The sequence below is a fragment of the Streptopelia decaocto genome (genome assembly GCF_964273445.1).
Source record: "Streptopelia decaocto genome assembly, chromosome: 1".
Taxonomy (NCBI): domain Eukaryota; kingdom Metazoa; phylum Chordata; class Aves; order Columbiformes; family Columbidae; genus Streptopelia; species Streptopelia decaocto.
The window spans coordinates 144,155,869-144,175,717 of record NC_138663.1 but is presented as its reverse complement, the minus strand read 5'-3'; the positions used below and the strand labels follow the sequence as shown (position 1 = coordinate 144,175,717).

Here is a 19,849-nt window from a genome sequence, read left to right as displayed (position 1 = left end):
AGGCGCGCGAGCAGCTCGCGCCCGCCCCGCCCCTCCCCACCGTCACGTGCCCGGTGTGAGAGCTCCCCAGCCCTCTCGGCGGCGGCGCCGCCGCACGCGACGTTCCGCGGGGCGTGAGCCGCTAGGGGGCGCCCTGGCGGGGGGGACACGGGCGGGCCGGCCGGCTGGCCTGCCCGGCGCGCGCCGGCTTGTTGACCGAGCGGCGGTTGGTGGCGCGAGACTCTCTCGTGACGCGCTCGCAGGAAGGGCGGGGGGAGGAGGGGCTGCTGCTGGGGACACCGAGCGGGGGAGGAGAAGGAGGGGGGAGAGAGGAAGGAAGGAAGAGAGAGAGGAGGGAGAGCGCGGCCGGAGCGGAGAGCAGAGGAGGAGGAAGGCGAGCAGGAGGCGGTGACTGCGTGCGTCCGTGCCGGGGTGGGGGGAAGCCGCGATGTGAAGCCCCCACACGGCCCGGCAGGGCAGGCGGCGGCAGCGCCCCGGGAATGTGCGTCTGGGACTCGGCGAAAGGTGAGCGGGGGCTGCCGGAGCGGGCGCCTTCCCCCTCGCGGCGCGGCGGCCCTGGCCCCCATGGCCGCCCGGCTCTCGCGAGCGCGCCCTGGCGCGCGCGTGCGGGAGGCGGCTCGGGGCGGGGGCGGGAAGGAAGGGGGATCCTGAGGCAGACGCGGAGCCCGCAGCCCTTGCCCTGCCTCAGCCCCTCCCTGGGCCCGCGGCCTGGTCCTGCTCCCCCTCTTCCCCAGCGCGGGGCTCGGCGTGGGGAGTGGAGGGGTGGGGGCAGGGGTGGGAGGGGGAAGGGTGGCGCGCGGGGTTATGTAACCGGCGCGGGGGCCTCGCTGAGCCCCGCTTGCCCGCGCGCGGGAGGGTGTGCGCGCGGGCGAGGGGAGCGAGGCGGCGGGGGGTGACGGGCCCCTGGGCACGCGCGCGGGCGCGCCGCTGCAAGTTGCCGAGGGTGTGCCAGGTGTGTGCATGTCTGGGTCAGCCACCCCCGCTCGGCGCCTGCCCCTCCCCCGCCAGCCACGGCACCTGTGTGTGTGCGCCTGTCACATGAGGCCTGCGCTTCAGACACAACACGGTTCCCAAGGCAGAGCCCGACTGGGGCTGCGAGTGTTTTGCCAGCTAAGGGGTCATTGCAGGGAAATAGGTTGGAGGAGAAGGAAAGCCCAGGCGCTGGTGCAGCCTTGCCCGTCGAACACACCACGCACTGTGGCGCTCAGCTGTAGCAGCATGTGTCTGTCTGCGGTTTTTCATCGTGTTCGTTTCAAGTTCTATTTGCTGAGCAATAGTGCCGAAGGGAAGAGGCCCGTGTTTGATGAGTAAGCCTGTGCTTACGAACACCGAGGGACAAATGTGTTCACTGATGCTTCTTCACCCCTGCCCCATCTAATGTTGGTGCATTTTGCTATAGAGTTACTATTGATTTGACCTGTGACACTTAACAAAAAGCCCCTGATGAGAGATGCGCAGTAATGGCATGGTAACCTTAAGAAGGGAGAGAAAGATAATATCACAAGCATGTGATTTTTTTCTGGTGGAGAATCTGTGTTGTATGCTGTAATATTCAGTTATTTCTGATGCCTGAAAATTAATGTCAAAGTCTTCAAAATGACAGGGCTGTGAATACTCTGCTTGTGTTAGAGATTTTCTTAATTAAAAGATGAGTTGGTGTTTCTTCCACATCTTGATTTGAAATCCAGGTCCAATCTCAAATTTGATGTTGTAGTCCAAAGAAGCAAAACGAGGGGATTGTAATTTTACAATCCAAATTCTCAATTTATTTAGATGCAAATGTTACTCAGATAAAAGTGTTTTAAACAGTTGCCTAATTATGATTAATTGGAAGAAGTTATAGTTAAAATTTATTACTGAAATAGTTCTATTTTACTAAGGTTTATGGTATTTAACACAGAAATGCAAATCTCTGACAAATTCTTTGCCATCTTGTCTCAAGCATATATTATTACCCATTCCCGCCATATTGTTCTTTCATTCAGTCCGTTTCTCCCACTGGACAAGGTGCCAAATTCCTGTTAGTAAATAATCCCAAGCTGTCAGACTGGAGGTCATTGGTAGGACAGTATTGGTAGAGGCACAGTGTCTACCTGTCTTGTGACTCACTGATGTTTAGCTATGTGAAGATAGATTGTTTTGAAAGTAAAGCTCTAATAGTGAAAAAAAAAATAGCGTATTTCAAGCCTTGATAGTGAACTGATTGTACATTTTTCTGTTTACAGTATACATGTCTTTAGTAAATTATTCAGTAATTGGTCTTTCAAACATAGCACCAGTCCATCTTTCTGGATAATATGTACGTATTCCTACTTAGTCAGAGCTTGTTCTGATGCAGTGATAGTGTATTGTAACTGAGTGCTGATTTTTATTAGTATTTTCTGATTCCTTGACCTAGATGTCTTTTTTAAAGAAACTTCATGGGAAATTTTAAATCTTTCAGGTACTAGAGAGATTTTTTTTAAAGTAAGAATGATTCAAACACAAAACCAGGTTTTGAGTAGGTAAAAAAAATAAGTATGATTATAGAGACCTTTTTTAATATATCAGTTGTTCAGGCCAAGCAGGAAAATAATAACTTGCTTGACCCTGCCTTGTGCTGTCCCAATTTAATTTGTCATCTATTGTTTATTTCATGAAGAATGAATTTTTTTATATTGAACTTTTTATATTTTAATTAAAGGTGTAGGTTATTATCACTGAGATCTCTGTCAGCTCTTAGCTGCGTGTTTCCCTGGTATAGATAAAACAAGGGAGCCTAGTATCCAAATGTTGAAACCTTCTCTCAAAAATACAGTCTAGATTAGTTCGGTGATAGTGCCATGTTTTTAGCAAAGCATAGCAAAATGAGAAAGCCTAGAAGCAAATAGAAATGAGAGTGGCCATGGAGTTATAAAGTAAGTTGAAAGTAAGAAAGCAAATCTAAATGAATGCAAAAGAGCGTGAGGAATTCGGAAACCTGAGTAATATGGTATACTTGTGGAAGTGATGCTCCCTGAGAGAGGCTTTCTGCTCTGTTGTGGATACCAGACAGCATTTTAATTGGAGACAGAAATGTTTTTAGGGAGGAGGGCCTCCCATGTCTGTGGTCCTCCCTACTTCTGTATTTTGTGTGGAGTAACTGGTGCTCATAAGATAGAAGTCAGAATTAGGAAACTGTTTTTCTTTCTTGCTCTTCAGTGGAAGAGAGGTGAATGTGCTTTAAATTCTGGGCTGTGATGATAACTTCCATTACTGCAGCTTGTATTTTCAAAACTAACGTAAAGACTGCTGCTCCTGTACCTAAGACATCTGTGACCATTGCATTCATCTAGAGGATGCTTTTAGTTTGGTATACCCATAGAAAGGATTGTTGTATCTTCTGTATTCTTTGCTGTAAATGCCAAAGCAGACCATGGTCCCTGAATTTCAGTGTTAGTTTTTGGGAAAGTACTATTATATTAAATTTTTATTTTATTAATTTTTAAAAATTAATTTCCTATCTCAAAGCTTCAGGGTCTCCCAGTTGGTATTCTACCTCTTTCAGATTGCTGAAGCTGGTGATTTGAAATTTAGTTGCTTGCATAAGTAAAGCTTAGCCATATTGTGGTTAACTCTTCTCCGTTGGTTTTGCTTTCTGTTCCCAGCTATCTGTAAAAACTTCAACCAATTCCCAACATATGGAAATTATCAGCTGTATCGTCCTTATTTGGTCTGCTTGAATTTGTGCAGACCTTTTCAGCTTCTTGATTTATGAAGGTAAATAACTCTGAAAAAGAGAAAGCTAATTTTGCTCAGAGTAAGACACTGCTCAGGTACCTTGCAGAGTAATTTTTGCAAAGGCGGGTGCATTGGTTTGAATGCCAAAATGTGAAAGCAGGGCTGAAGCTGTGCAGAGTAGGATTGACAGCTGCTCTGAGGTTTTTCAATGTTGACTTAAAGATTGGCAGTATTCAGCCAGGGTGAGATATGAGGTGTATTTTGGCAGCATCCTGAGGACTGTTGCCAAAATTTTTTGTGAGGTTCTAGTTGTCAGTGAATATCCAAAGTAAAATAAAGTTTTGTCCACCATTATCATGACTTCATCTTTTTGAGGTGACTCAGATCAGCTGTTAGTTCAGGGCACAATGAATCAGCATCTTGGTTATACTCTACTTAGATCATTTTAGAAACCTAGGAGCTGTTGCTCTTTAGAGAAAACCATGAAATCACTGATAGTTCTTAAAAATAGGAAAGCCCATGACACCATGGCATGTAAGGTAAATTATGGGTGCAGTTATCAAGTACAGTAAATGTATTTTACCATTTTGTGCTTTTGAATTCAACTCCCATTTGAACTAAAGAACTAATGTAATATTCTGTATTGAAAGGATACTGCTCCTGGTTTCTGCATCTGCCTTTTGTTTTCAGGAAACATTAGAGCATTGGGAAACTGGAAAGAGTGGCTTTTCAGTCACTATTTCCTAGACTTCCATGCTGAAATTGCGTTATTTGGTAAGCAGTTCCGAGAACATTCTTACGAAACAATGCAGGGCAAAGTGAGAGGACTAATGACTTTTCACTTTGATTTCTAGCTGATCAGGAATTAATAGTTTTAAGTGTTGCCCCTCCATAATGATTCCTATAATTTCTGCATTGATTTTTAACCTTAGTTCTACAAACACCATGTTTGCCTGGGGTAGGCCACTTTTTGTCTGTGGTCTTTTTGTATCGATCTGTCTCAAGGAAGCAGCAGTGTAACACTGATGTCAGATGTACTTAAAACCACTTCATGCCAAGAATGCAACTCAGATTTGAGTTTTATTTAGGGGTGCCTAAGTAATAGAGCATTTTTGTTTTGTCCCAAGAACAAGAACTTGGAAATGTGTTTTTCCAGAACACAGAGGCACTGTACTCTATCTTTTCTTTTCCCTCAAAATCCAGGGGAAAATTTGAGAATACATTGTATCAGATCAAAAGTTTGCCTAGATAGTAGTAAAGAAACTATTAGGGATACTTTGCCTTGACATTCTGATTTCCTGTAGTTTGTTGCCATTTAAAAAAAAAATTTAATAGCTTTTTATTCCATTCATCTGTTCAACCCATATGGACTTTTGACATCCTTGGTGCCCTGTGTCAGAGAATCTGCAAATAAACCAGGCAACGGATGAAAAACTATTTCCATTTGTTTTGATCTCTCCACTTACTAATTTCATGTGATTCTTCTAAGCCTTGTTGGTCTGAGTCGATGATAAAAGTATTATCCATGGACTAACAAAAGATGTCAAAAACTTGAGTAGAAATTTAGAACTTCAAGGCTAAGCATAGAAGCCATATCTTGTGAAGATTTTACTTCAAACAAGATTTTGCAGCTTTGGAAGTTTCAAAGGCAAATCCAGAAAAACATTTGGTAACCTGAGTATGCAGTGTCAGTTGGAATTAAGTAATGTCATTCAAAAGCTGCCATGAACAGAAGATCTGCCTATTTAAATACTGAATCTGTGGTTATCAATACTTTTGCCAGTAAAGTTACTTGAGTTCTTAGATTTGTGCTGCTGTACATGTTTAGGGCTGCCCATATGTGAGTGGAGAAACGGTTCTCCTTACTATCTGACATCAGCTACCACATGAGACTCGCAGAGTGGACACAAGTCATATACTCATCCTCCTTATTGTTTCAGGTACTCAGGTCCAAGAGAGAAAGAGAATTTCCTTTTGGTGATTGACAGTCCATTCACTATGTTGCTATTGAGAGTCCTAATTCCACAAGCTATGCTGCTTGTTCTGATTTTACTTAATGGATTTTATTCTGGAATCTAGACATTTAGAAGCTGTCATAAAGATTGTGAGTGTGCTGTGTCCTCTTTGGGTTGAAGCTCCAAAAGGATGTAAGTGCTCAAGAGAAATAATTAAGCCAGTTGCTGAAGTCTGCTGCCAGTGTATTGTGACAATTAGAAGAATTGTATCAAAGAGGTGATATTTGAACTAAAAAGTGTATTGAGCTACATGGTTAAATGTAGCAATGAAAGTTTATGAAGAAGAGCCACTCATCACTGAGGAATTCTGAAGGAGGGTGGGAAATTTTACTGAACAGTGCAGAAATGTAGAAACTGAAGCCATAGTCTTCTGTGAGCAGAAGAAAAATTCAACTGAGTTAAACCACTACTCGTGACAAGCTCTAAATGGACTGTAGGTGCTCCTGAGTGTTACTCGTAGAGGGGAATGAAACATTGACAGTTGGTCTCAAATTGAATCTGGCTTACTATTTTTCAAAGAACTAACTGTCTCAAATGCCATGTATAAAAGCAAAAAGAGTATATTCTCAAAAAAAGATTGCTCAAAGCTGTTGCAGACTGTGCAGTGATGCTGTTTTCTGTACCTTGTACTCATGGTTTCTTAATTTGTGACAATTAACACAGTCATCTGTCCCAGACTCCAAGTCAGTTGTGAAAAGGTCTAAACACTTTTGTCCTGTGTGGCTCTCATATAAATGGTTACCTGTTGTACAACTGCTTTGGGTCAAAATACATGTATATTTCTTCATTGTTATTGAGTATTGAGTCCTTGATGTTAAGGTAAACTGATCTGAAATAAAGGTCATTTTGAGTTGCAAAAATAGTCAGTTTGGAAATGGGATTAGTTTAGCAGAATTCCTGTGTCTTTCTGGTGGAGTGACTGAACTGAAGGTCAGAGTATCATTTCTTTGCTGTCAAGCTCAAATGAAAGTATGCACGGAACACAGTTTTAGAATAGTCATCTACACATAAGGAGTTGATTCTGAAGGACTTGATTTTTCTATGCTTTATGTGGATTGTATGGTATTTCACCTTTCTAGCAAATGTCACGGATGTTCCTATTTTAGAAAAATACTATTTCTATATTTCTCATGCTCACTAACAGTTTCGTGTCTTATATTTAATTTGGCCAAGGTTTTAGTGATTGTTCTTTCTTAGTTTGTACTCCTAGGTTTACTCACAGGAGAACAGGGGTGGTGTTGGGTGTGTTTTGGGACAGATATTTTTCAAGTGTCTTTCAGCTAATTTCATTTCTATTGCTTTAAAATACCAAAATTGAACTGCAAACCAGGACTTGCTGGTTGACTTCGTAACATCAGGTGCTTGTTATTAGAACTGATTATCATAGTGGCACGTGTGGCTTAAGATGGGGATCTGTTCAATTGTAACTTGCTTTGAAAACTTTTGCCCTGTAGAAAAGGTGAGGTAGCCTACCCCTCTTTATTGAGGGGGGGGAACATAAGCAGGGCAGTTAATGAAGAGTAGCTAGCTCATTGTATCCACATTTATGCCACAGTTGGACTGTTATAGCCATGACCCTAGAAGCTGGTTTCCAAGATAATATTAAGATCCCACTGGCAATAAAAGGAACAGTCCCATCCATTCCTCGTTTCTGGCCTGTCTGCTTTGGCTTTATCTGATGCTTTTGTGAGTCAGTTCAGCTTGCTGAACTAGCAGGAAACTAACCCATAAAATTATGTCAGTTTCCTATTGATTTAGTGAACTGAATTGCACATAGGACCAGTATGAACATAGGGGTCATGTGAGTCTAGAGATAGTGGAGAGGTTGGGAAGAAGGGATAGAGCCTATTAGGCCAGCAGAGGTTGAGGAGCAGAACCATCCCTTTTGGTGGCAGTTAGCCATCAGGTTGGCTCAGCCATCTTATGAACCCTCACCCTGAGAGTTTATTTCCTGCCTAGAATAAAATTAGTTGCTTCGCAGCATACTAATTAGTTTATTTCAATATGGAACAGTAGTCTTAACTCTGAAGTGTCTAAAATCACAGGATTTACACAGTATCTAAAACATTTTGAATTATCTTTTTTATTTTTAGGTTCTTTGACTGAATTCTGGACTTTTCAATATGTGGTAGAAAACAGTATTAGATCCTGAAGCAGTAGCTCTTTTTCAGAAGACTTAGCCAAGAATAGGACTCTCTTGTGCTGAGAAATGCGTAAACACATAAGACAGTTCTTTCCTCAAAGAGCTTGCAGACTAGTGCCAAGTAGAGTGGTGAGTTTGATGTGGAAGCTGGAATGTAGATGTATGAAACTCAAACAGGCCACGAAATACCCACTTGTTGGAAACAACTTTTAAGCTGTGCTGAGTTGGGGTGGATTCAATCTACAGTTCAAGCAAAAAATTATGATACTCATTAGCAGTGGCACGAGTTATCCATACTTTGTTAGCAGTAGAGTTGCACCTTCAAGAATAAGGCTTGTGGTGTTTGAGTATGGTCATTAAATCAAGTTCTTCTGCATTAGAGGATATTGACAGGATGTTCACACTGGTCAGGAATGCAAAATAGCTGTTTGAATGTGTTATACTTTCACTCATTTTTCAGTTACCTGAAACTGGATTATCTGGATTAAAAGCTACTTGTGCTATGTATTTAGACACAAGTTTAGTAGGGTTATTTGTTGAGTCACGATGCAGCTTCATTTTGTTTTTGGAAATAGCTCATTTGCTTCTGTGCAGTGCAGAGCCAGAAAGTGTATATTCTCCCAGATTCAAGCTGGCTCCTTGAAGAGGCAGCAGAAATATCTCTGCACTGTGTACATGGAAAAGGGAATGCTGAAGAATACGGCAGACACAACTCCAGCTTGGACAGGGCTGATACTGACCTAGAATTAAAAAGCTCATGAAGATTCATCTTCAGTTCTTATAGAGTCATCGAGATCTGTATGTTGTGCTCCTAATCATTTTCCCCCATAATACCTGTGATTTTGGTCTGGGTTTCTTTGTTATCTGTTTTATCACAAATGTCTGAGATAGTGGAAAGACACTTACTTGTCTTAGAGCCATACCAGCCTGAATTTAAAGTATTTTAAATAAATAACTTTCCTGCATCAGACTGTATGTGCTACAGGAGAGGTTAAAACAAGTATTAACATCAACATTCACATCTAAATTCCTTGTTTTGCAATCTGAACTCTTACAGTTGCTGTGCAACTCCTCTGTATACACAGACGTGTTTATAGATGTAGACTTAACATTTCATTCCACTAGCTGATCTGTAGGCTTTGATTAACAGTCTTTAGTAATAGGACTAAGTGGTTGTAGGTTGGGAAGTAAAATGCTAGGCCTATGAAGCACAGTGCAAAGGGATGTTACATACCTTTTCCTAGTGGGCTGTATTGAGTATTTCTGAGCCAGTCATGTACAAAGCATGAAAAACCTTAGTTTCTCTTCTAGCTTCAGTTTTGAAAAGGATTTGAATTTTAGTTAAAGAACCCTATTTTGTAAAATGGTAAGATTTTAACATTTTTATGTGGTCCAGAAAGAGATGCATGGCCAAATTATGTTAATTTTGATCACAGGAATTATTAACTTGATTTTTTTTTTTTCCTTTTCTTGAAACGTTGTTTCTCTTGCACTGAAAAATTGGATTGTATTCCTGGGAATGCTGTTTCTACTTTTACAGGCTTTTGTGTAGTTTCAGAGTTGTTTGGGGTTTCTTTTTATATTTGTGTTCACGGGTCTAGAATATGAGCATTTCAATTTCATTTAGAAAGCTTTTCTCTAGGCGAAGGGTCATGTTATAGCTTGTCCTTCAGGTTCTAGAGATACTCTGAGAACTAGTAACTATCGTGGTTCACTTTCACTGAGTCACTGTGCCTTTGTGAAAACAGAGAAAAACAGTTCTGAAACAAGTTAGATACTACAGTCACAAGAAGGATGAACTCTTGAATGAAATTGGCCTGCTTGCGATGGGTGTTTAAGTTCCCTGTTTTGTTTTCCTCCCCCGTCTTCTGCCCTCACTTCAAGGGTTCTTTACGAAGTATGTATGTTATTCATCCCTTCATTGTGATTTTTATAGAGGGAGCATCACATCATCCTTATAGTTCTTATTTCATGAACCAATGAGAATGTTTCAAATCTTGCTTAACTTTTCCTCTGATTTAATATGTCCCGTGCAAGATACCTGTCATGCTCATTTACTCCTTAGGTTTCAGCTGGGCAGCTGTAGAGGTTATCTTCATTCTCAAAGGAAAATTTGTGCTGTAAGCACAAGTCTTTAGTAGTGGAGGTTCTCCTTAGTCCAGAAACCTTGTTTCATCATTCAGTTCCTGGAACTACAAAGGGAGAAATTAGTCTCCCAGGCTTTCATATCAGCATAATAATCCCCAAACTCAAGACATGAGCCAGAGGCATCTAGTAGTCACTGAAATACCATGTTCCTAACTTGTGTGTTTAGAATTGAAGTGGACTGGCTGAGTCAAAAATCACATCTGCCAAGGAAATGATAAATCATTATCAGATGTTGTAAGCAGGCATTACAGCTTAGCTTCTCTAGTTTTGGAGGTTCTTGGAAGACAGCTTTTGTGCACTTGATATATCATGCTTTTAACACACTAACCTAAAATGGTCTTGTTTTCTGATTTCTAGTTTTAATCAAACTAGGCACGTATGTGTGATTCTGATTTTGATTTGCCCTACTGGATGTAGTGTTCTGATCTAATGGCTTTTAGACTAGAGATCTTCCTTAGCTTCGAGTGTCCTGAATAAAAATTAAATGCGTTTCAAGGTTTCAGAAAAAACTTGCCCTCATGAAGGCAGTTCTTCAGTTTATCAGGCATCAGGTATTTTAGTTTAAGCAAGAGGTTGTCTATATGTGGGTCAGAGTAACTACCTATCAAATCCTATCTTCTCAAGAACTCAGTGGTTGGAATAAAGGACATCTTTTTGTTAGATTGATGTTATGGTGGCTTATAGTATGCATTTTGAATGGTTTCGAAGGTTGAGGGTTCTTCCATTGTTTTGTTTTTCCAGAGTGTTTATTTTCATATGAGATTTTTTTTTCATAGACTTAAAACCAGCCCAGATTGGAAGGGACCTCCCTCGAAAGACTCTCTAGTCCAACCTTAGATGGACAGGGAAGCCTAGATGAGATTATCAAGCACGCTGCCCAATTGCATCTTAAAAACCTCCAGTGATGAGAACTCTACCATGTGCCTGTGTAGGTTGTTGCGGTGATTGATTTTTCTCACTGTAAAAAATTTCTTTCTTATATCAAGATGAAACCTCTTCTGGTGCAACTTGTATCTGTTGCCACTTGTCATCTCCATGTGGCTCCTTGTGAAGAGAGACCCTCCATCCTTTTTGTACTCACTCTTTAAGACTTTGTCTTCCTTTATTATGAAGGAGAAGGGGTAATCAGTAGTTAAGATAGTTAAGATTTTGGTGTTTCTTATGAACTCACACTGATACCTATGATATCTAAAAGCACTACATAACATTTTCATTAATGAATGTGGGGTTTTTTTTGAACTTACACTTTTCTGTTTTCCCCAATAACTTCTTACCCAGAAGTGATAGATTTGAATTACAGTTGACTTCAGCTGATGGAAAAATACAAGTTTTCCATATGAAATAAATCAACTAGCCATTTCCAGTATGTCCTCTACAGGAAAAAAGTCAGTTTTGTATTTCATGTGGTCATCTAGCTCATCATTTGGCTTTCTGCTCCGTAAGAGTTCTGTGTTATCTATTAGATGTAATCCAAACCACTAAAAATTAATTTCAGAAAGCACAGCATCTTAAAAGTTGGTCTCTGAGTAAGAAATGCAGGTACCTAAAGAAAAAATACACTGAGGAGGGGTTGCTTTCTTTTGGTTGCTGGTATAGAGCCCATCTCCTTGACATGATTAATCTTTATAATTATATACATATGTGTAGGTTATATATCAAATTACAGCAGCTCTAAGAATAATAGAACGAGGTGCCTCATGATCTTCCTGTTTTTGTAGAGGTCCTGTAACTTGTCTTTTCAAGGTAGTTATACCAGTTTTGACTATAATTCTATGATTGCCTAATTTGGCATATTTGCAGTATTCCATGAAAACTATCATATTTATAAAAACTTTCCTGCAGTTGTGTCTTGTTCTGCAATCAAATTTGCCTGCAATCCAGGGTGGTTTATCTGGATTTCAGAATATACCTGCTTGGTGGCTCTAGATCAAAGTGGATTTAAGAGCTGAAAGCTAGAAGTCAACTTTCAGCCAGGTTCGGGGGAAACAAAATTTTAATGTGATAAAGGAGGCAGTCTCCAGAGCAGTGCAGTAGAAGGCCTGGACAGGAAAATGACCAAAATGCATTATCTTCATGCACAGCTGTGTATGCTTTCTGGTAGGCTGGAGACTGAGTGAAGCTTCTGTGCTCCATTACTGGAGAATGCTGTATGGATAGGCCAGAGAATAGGTATCTTCTCAAAAGCAGACAAGGATTTAAAAAAAAAAAAAAAAAAAAAAGTTTATTTCCTTCTGTGTATTAACTGTAGTTTTGTGCATTTTTGTGGAGGATAAAGGAATAGGAATTAAATATTTAATAAAGTAAAGGTGACTGCCTTAAATCTTCTTCCTTTTAGTTTCAGAGTCCTGTCCTCACGCTTTCAAGAGCTGATAGCCCTAAAAGACAAAACAGTGTTTTTATTTAGGGAACTGCTTAGAGTAGAAAGTGAGAGATTTAATGGCAGGCAGTGACCTCGTGATCTTACTACATCATTAATCAATATTTTAAAATCAGTGTTACAACAGCTATAGTTAATGCGAATCACTTGGGTGCAGTGCACGGTTGGCCACAGTCCAAAATGTTTGGTTTTTTTCTCTCCACCAGTTCTGTTCTAGCCTACTAATAGCTCATCTGGGGACACTGCTGTGTACAACAGATCGTGGTCCAAGGATAAGTGTTTTGCATTAAAAAAAATCTGCAAATTGTCTGGTTGGGTGTAGTTATTTATTTATTTATTTATCATCATGAACAAACAAAGAACTCTGAGGAACAAATCACAAACCTTGCTATAGATCATGCTAGATCATCTAAACAACTGGCTTTTATTAACTGTAAGATGGCCTTTAGTTTTTTCTTTCACTTTTGTGTGATGTGTTGCATTGGAGCAACAGTGTTTGGATCTTTTATGATTAGCCCTAAATCCATTGGTGAAATGGATCTAATACCAGGTGTTTGCCTGCATCCCACCATGTAGATAGTATCAAATAGGAAATAAAAAGTTGTTCCTGACTTGGGCAATATTTTGCATGAACAGTAGCAACTGTATTTAAGAACCTTTTGTTATAGGAGATGTATGATGAACAGGAGGAATTTAATAAATCATAATGGAAGCTCAACATTGTAATGAGTTTTTTTAGCTTTGGGTGAATAGAGCAAAATGTGTGTGTGTTTTTTGATACATAAGTGCTACACTATGCATTACTACAAAACCAAGTAACTAGGTTTTTATGCAATTTTTAATATTTAGGTTAACTCATATACTTCAGTGAAGCCCACTGAAAAATGTAGTATTTGTGATAATCTGTAGATGACCTGTAATGCATCATTGAAATGCCACTGATGATATTACTAAACCTCTAATTGATTGAGCGTTTTTCTTCCTACGCAGAAGCTTCAGTATGAGGCGAGGTGGATGGCGGAAACGGGCTGCCGATGGCGATGGCTGGGGAATATGGGTATGTTCAAAACCAAATGGCTTTTTTTGCAGAAGAGTAAGTAGTAAGTGGCACTGTGGTTATAAAGGGTTTACAGTTATGCTATATATGCTAAAGGCATGCTATAACTTAAAACTTTTTGCCTCATTTGAAAGCATGTAATTAAGTTCAAAAGAAATTTTTTAAATTACCAGGTTGTAAAGTTTTCCTTCACAATTATCCACTGAATTGCATTATTAATAAGTGCAGACCCTTGAATAGTTTTAAATCACCATTTAAAAACGAAACTAAATAATTTTTAAAGTATTTATGATTATCCTATATAAATGGACAAACAGTAACTGAGATGCCTAATTTACATAAATGTTTATGATACTACTGCCTCATGTATATTTAAGAACTGAAAATACGTGGAGCTTAATGAATATTCTCTACATTATTTCTTTAGGTAATGACCCTCCAATTTAGCATCCTAACTTGCATCATTCCCTTATTTCTTTTTTTCTTCTTTCTTTTTATTCTATAATAATTTTTATATAGATAGAATATTTTTCTTATGGAATAAGATTAAAGAAGTATGAAATAGATTCCCGCTATGTTGGTAACAAGGTGCAGTTATATTGAAGATAAGAATTTAGGGTGGAGGATTTGCTGGTTTTCATTTAGAAAAAGAATATGCATATTGTAGGTTGACCAAAATAAATTTGAAGGAATGCTGCTTATCCTTCTAGTCTTAAAATTGATGAGTTTCTGTCTGTAAATGTTAGAAAATAAGACTGCCATCAACAGTTCGGTTTTGCTTTGTTTTAACTTAAAAACTAGGGTGGGTATATGTCGGCAAAGGTTAAGAAGTTGGAGGATCAGTTCCGGTCAGATTCAGCCATACAGCACCAGAAGGATGGAAATTCATCAAGTATCTTTAGTGGAGTTGCCATCTATGTCAACGGCTTTACAGGTAAAGCTTCTGTTTTTTTTAAGGATCTGTTCTGGTTTTTTTCTATTTTCTGTTTACCATCGTAAGTGGAGTAAAGAACTGTAAAACACTTTAGTTGAAGCTAAGTTAAATATACAATATACAAAACTTATACAGTAATTGTTATATTACTTTGTATTTCATCGTTAAGATTTTCAATATAAAATCAGATTTAGGTTCTGAATATAAGTATTACTTTGCTAAATCATTTACATGAATGATCACTGATAGAAATAGCAGTAAATTTTTCCAAATTTCTGTGATTTTATTTGAAATGAAACTTTTTAACTTCCTCCATACTCCTACATATACTAATTCTTTATTTTTCCAAACTATTGATGGTTGCGTTGGATTTGGAGCATATGCATTAAATTTATGTTTGGGTAGATATGTTGGGGTTTTCTTGCTCAGAGTGGTGTAATGCTTGAGACAGTGAACCCATTAATAGTGGAAGGAAGAACAAGACTTACATATGCATTGTCTGTGATGGACTGATAGTGCATGTTAACTGGAGTAAGGTTTTTAATCTACCATACTTATGTTCATATTTCTCCTGGGTTCTGTAAAGCAGCGTAATAACCTTTTTGAAACTTCCCTGAAGCCTTTTTCATGGACCTATGCTAGGAATGTTGTGACTATTACATAACCAATGAGTACAGCTTCTATGGTATGGAGCAGGGCTGGTTTGAGCACAGGGCCCAAACAGGCTGAAGAAGGTTAAGGTTGACATGTTAAACTATTAATACATCTGAATCAGTTCTTTAATACAGACAGTTTCTTTAGTGAAAATCTAGCATTTGCATATTCTTCAAGGTACTAGTTCCTAAATAGAACTCTACAAGATGGTTGTCCAAAAGGCTGGAGTAGGAAAGAGAACACCTGGAGAAAATGTATGCTATTTTTAGTTAAAAGTTAGAGAAACAATCAAGTGTTAGAAATATTTTGAGAGTTGACAGTAGGCCCCTGGAAGGAATTGTAACTGTATTCTTTCAAAAAACAGTTTCTTCCTTCCTGTATTGATAAACTTTTTTTTTTTTTTTTCCCTACCTGCCCCCTCACCCCAGTATCTTGTGCCAGAATGACTATTTAAAACATTCTGTTTGTGCTGACCTAAACTTTTTGGTGCCAGTGTGAGACCACTGCAAAGGTTCTCCAAAAGCTAAAACTTTTTTTTTTTTTTTCGCCCACCTCTGTTTGCTAAACAAGTGCTCTTTTTAACATGATTGAGGGGATAAGAAGAGTTGGTAATTTTTAAGGTATTCTCTGTTCCCTGTAACAATTCTAGGATAACCTGGTAAGGAAAGAGTGAGTTAACTGCTTCAGGAAACCAGAAATTGTATAGTAGGAATTCTATGCTGTTGCTAAACCCTTTTGATATTAATTCTTGTCTGTTACTTTTGGGTATAAAGTACTCTCTTGAACTCTGGTGAAAAGATAAGTGTGAGTTAATGTAATACTTGATTTTGTGTTATGTTGATATAGTTTTTAATGTAGTTTTGGTATTAAATCTACTTGAGTATTCCTCCCCCTACCACATGTTGTGGAAAGATCCTCTATAACAAGTAGCATGTTTACATTCTCAATCAGTCTCTTCAGAAACAGTTTTCTACACTTCTTCAGAAATGCTTTTCAGATTTGTTCTTTGAAGAACTTGTGAGGTTTTTCAGGAGAAAAACAGTGGTTTGCACTCTTTCTGATTGTGGCATCATATTTCTCAATTAAAGTTGTTTTTCTTACTGTATTTGCCAACACAAAACAGGAATATTTCTGGTTTTAATTTTATAGATCCCTCAGCTGATGAATTAAGACGGCTAATGATGTTGCATGGAGGCCAATACCATGTGTATTATTCCAGATCAAAAACAACTCATATCATTGCCACAAATCTTACAAATGCCAAAATAAAAGAATTAAAAGGAGAAAAAGTCGTTCGGCCAGAGTGGATCATGGAAAGGTAAGTTTAGCTCTACTGCTTTTGGAGATTTCTCTTTTTGGAAAAAAAAAAAAAAAAGAAAAGTCTAGGAACAGCATTGTAGAAGATTGCATTTTGAGATTATGGCATAGTTTAAAATAAATCTGTCCTTGCAACAGCTGAGTTTAAAAAAACACTGTTACATTGAAGATATGCTTCTTAGTGATTGTTCCTTAAGAAACTTCACTAAGAATATTCAGAAAGTCTCGGGCATATCAGAAAACTGAACACTATCCTGTTGGTTCTGTTCAATATCCAATCAATTGACCAGCCTTCATCTCAGTATGTTTAAATAAGTACCAGGTGATTGTTTCTTAACCTCTTGTCAATGTGCGTTGCATAAGTTTCATTTCATCTGTAAATGAAGAAGCATGTAAATGGAAAAGCGTTTTCATAAAACTGAAATTCATCTATCTAAACATTTATCATGATGTGACTTTGTAGAAAAAACAAAACAAACTTGCAAGTTTTATATACAAATACTTTATGTTCTTTGGTTCCTCTAGGCACTGGAATATATAGGATCAACTGAAGTTGTCCTCAGGTCCTTGAAAAAGATGATAGCCAGGCTCAGAGCAGTTAATGTGGCTTGCATTCCATCTGAGGAACCCATGGGAAATAGAACAGGCAGGAATATGTTCTGGAAGTCATTCTGCCAGTGTCATGCTATACTTAACTAGCCTCTTTCCTAGATGACCAGCAGAAACAGACAAGGAACTGTTCTCCATATATACTTGTAAAGTCCTATTTGCAGTTCCTATTTTCAGTTTGCTGATTTTCAGTCCTTTGGATTCAACTGTTTCATGTAATGTATCTTTAAGGTAAATTTTTTAATCTTTAATCAGAAATGATAGGTTCTTCATTTTGCAAAAGACTTTAGGTACGTTTTTTAAACACGTGTAGGGCATCACCCACAAGTTTAAGGACTTGGAAGACTGGTGGTAGGTGTGTTTTTATTTGAAAAATGTAGTTGTTTTCATTGATGCCATTAAAGCTTGTTATGATTTTAACCAAGTTGGAAAAATCAATTTGTATACATTCAGTAGAGACTTGCTAGAACCTAATGTATGAAGTCTCCTAAAAGTTTCCGTAAGTTTCCGTATGATATCTTGTGTTCAGGTTCTACTTCTCCTTGTTCTGAAATGTTGTATTGCTGAATGAGTCAGAAGAACTGAGTACAGACAGATATACAAGGCTAGGTACGAGGAGACAGGGAACTCACTGTCTCTATAGAACAAGATTTGTGTTAGAATCTGGAATAAAAGCTAATTTCACAAACCCTCCTCATTTTTCCCCTTCCACTCAACAGTACTGAAGAACACTCACTGGTTAAATATTCTGTCTCTGTACATGGAATATGGAAGTTCTTCTCAGTAGATAAGTGGTGAAAGCTGGTGCAGTGGATGTAGAGGTTCCAAATTTGTTGAAATATTCACGTGCACATCATGTTAGTGCAATATGCTGGGGTTTTTTTTTTTGGAGGGGTGGGTTTTTTGGTGTGTTGTTGCTTTGTTTTTTTTTTTTATTATTTTAGTTTGGTTAAGAGTCAACACTAAAATGTTACTGTCACAAATAGCTGGTAAAGCAGTGTTGTTAGATCTTCAGTCTTGTCATCCAAGGTTGCAAAATAAAAAGGTCGCTTGTCTGTGGAGCTTTGATTTATTTCTTTGTGTGCACACATTATAATCTAGTCTTTAATTACAGGATCGCATGCTATCTTTTTTCACTATGGTACCTTCCACATTCTCTTCACAGAAAAGACTGAATTCAGGTTGCAAGTTGATAATTCAGTGTCTTGGTTTTTGCTTCTTGTCTCTGTAACCTTGTAGTTTCTGCAAATGACTTGAATTCTTTGATGATAATGGAATGAATAATGAATTCATGTGTTTTTTTGGTGCTTATCACTATAGCATTTCTGCTTTCCGGATGAATTTACCACAGCACTTAGTACAATGGCTATTATTTTCATTTTTTGTTTGAGAGCCACCAAAAAGACATTAAGGTAAAATACCAAAAATGTCAGTAATTTGGAATATGCCATGTGAACTATGTAAGATAAGAATTTTCAGAGTTACCTATATGTAAGGATGGTAAGGCGTTTCTTCCTGCATTAAAAGCTTTGCATAATCTGAACTATGAATATTCTGAACTATGGTCTAAAATGAGATTCTCGTAAACTTGTTGCTAAATGCTAGTAGCTCTAGAATTTTTGTTTAATTATCATAGAGATCCTGTGGTAGCAGTAGTTGCAAAATCCAGTATTACAGAGTAATATGTGGTTGGTTTAGCAATGAAATAATTCTTACTATATTCTCCTACTTGCATGGTTTTGCTACCTCTCCATTTGTCCAACAAATGAAGGATGAGACATCCAGGCAGTCCTACTTTCTAAATATTTCTTCCTTTATTTGGAAAATACTTGACACAATTACATAGCTTGAAAAGGCTGTTGTGCAATTTCTAGTGGAAGTCAAATGAAGGTTACTTAGGTGGTTTAAATTTTGATAAAACCTGATGTTAGAGCTTGACTTTCAAATTTGAATATTCTTTTAACAAACATTCTTCAACATTTATAATAAAATTACTTTTCAGAGAGTGAGGGTAACTAACCACTAGAAGGAGCTACCAGTAGAATTTGTGGCAGATTGAGTGAATACTTTTCCTTAAATATCTGTGTTAATCTAACACAAATGTGAAAAAAATAGATTAAAATTATTTCCACGGGGAAAAAAAGTCTGTTAGATTGCATTTCGTTTTATTTTTCTGATCAAGTATTGAAAATGCAAAATATTTGAATAAATGAAAGCTACGAGTCTTAAAACATTTACAGTTTTCAAAAGAGATGTTGTGTTACCTTAACACTTTTTTTGGAAGTTAGCAAAGCATTGAAGGGGAAAGAGATGGCTTTTATAGCTATATCAGAAGCAAATGAAGTGGGCCTGCTGTTGAGTGGTGAGGCAACTTCATGACAAAGGATATGGAAAAAGTTGAGGTACTCAATACTGCCTTTTCTTCAGTGTTTAGTGGCAAGGTTACTTTCGTGCCTTGAAGGCCTACTGTAGAGTCTGGAGAAAAGAACTGCTACCAAAGTATAGAAAACATAAATTATGGTTCACTTAACAAAACATGATATATACAACTAGAGTACCAGATAGAATGAGAATCCAAGCGGGCTGAAGAAGCTGGCTGATATCAGTGCTACACTATTCTCTGTCATCTTTGAAAATTTGTGGCAATCAGATGAGATTTTCCAGAAGACTGCATAAAAGGCAAATGTTGTGCCTGCCTTCAGAAGGGCAAGGAATAAGAGTCCAGGGAACCTGGACCAGCCTGGTTGTCTTCTGTGGTGAGATGGCTGGACAACTGGAGAGCAGTAGATACTATTTGCTTTGACTGCAGTAAGGCTTTTGACACAGTCCCCCATTGCAGTCCTGGGGAAGCTGGGGAAGTCAGATTGGGGAGATAGAGATTGGATAAGTTGAGTGA

The 19,849-nt window shown here is 38.6% G+C and overlaps 1 protein-coding gene across 5 annotated transcripts in view; it reads left to right on the top strand.

Moving 5' to 3' along the window:
• Positions 1 to 303: 303 nt before the first annotated feature.
• Positions 304 to 19,849, top strand: part of REV1 (REV1 DNA directed polymerase) — a 61,159-nt gene continuing 41,613 nt past the window's right edge. For 4 of the 5 annotated variants that reach the window (XM_082075921.1, XM_082075919.1, XM_082075920.1 and 1 more), the window contains exons 1-4: positions 304 to 504; positions 13,373 to 13,439; positions 14,241 to 14,373; positions 16,177 to 16,345. In XM_082075921.1, coding sequence (XP_081932047.1) covers positions 13,383 to 13,439; positions 14,241 to 14,373; positions 16,177 to 16,345 — 359 coding nt within the window. In that variant the 5' untranslated portion in view covers positions 304 to 504; positions 13,373 to 13,382. Of the gene's footprint in view, positions 505 to 13,372; positions 13,440 to 14,240; positions 14,374 to 16,176; positions 16,346 to 16,869; positions 17,185 to 19,849 lie in introns of those variants that run through there. The other variant, XM_082075922.1, reaches the window with a different exon arrangement.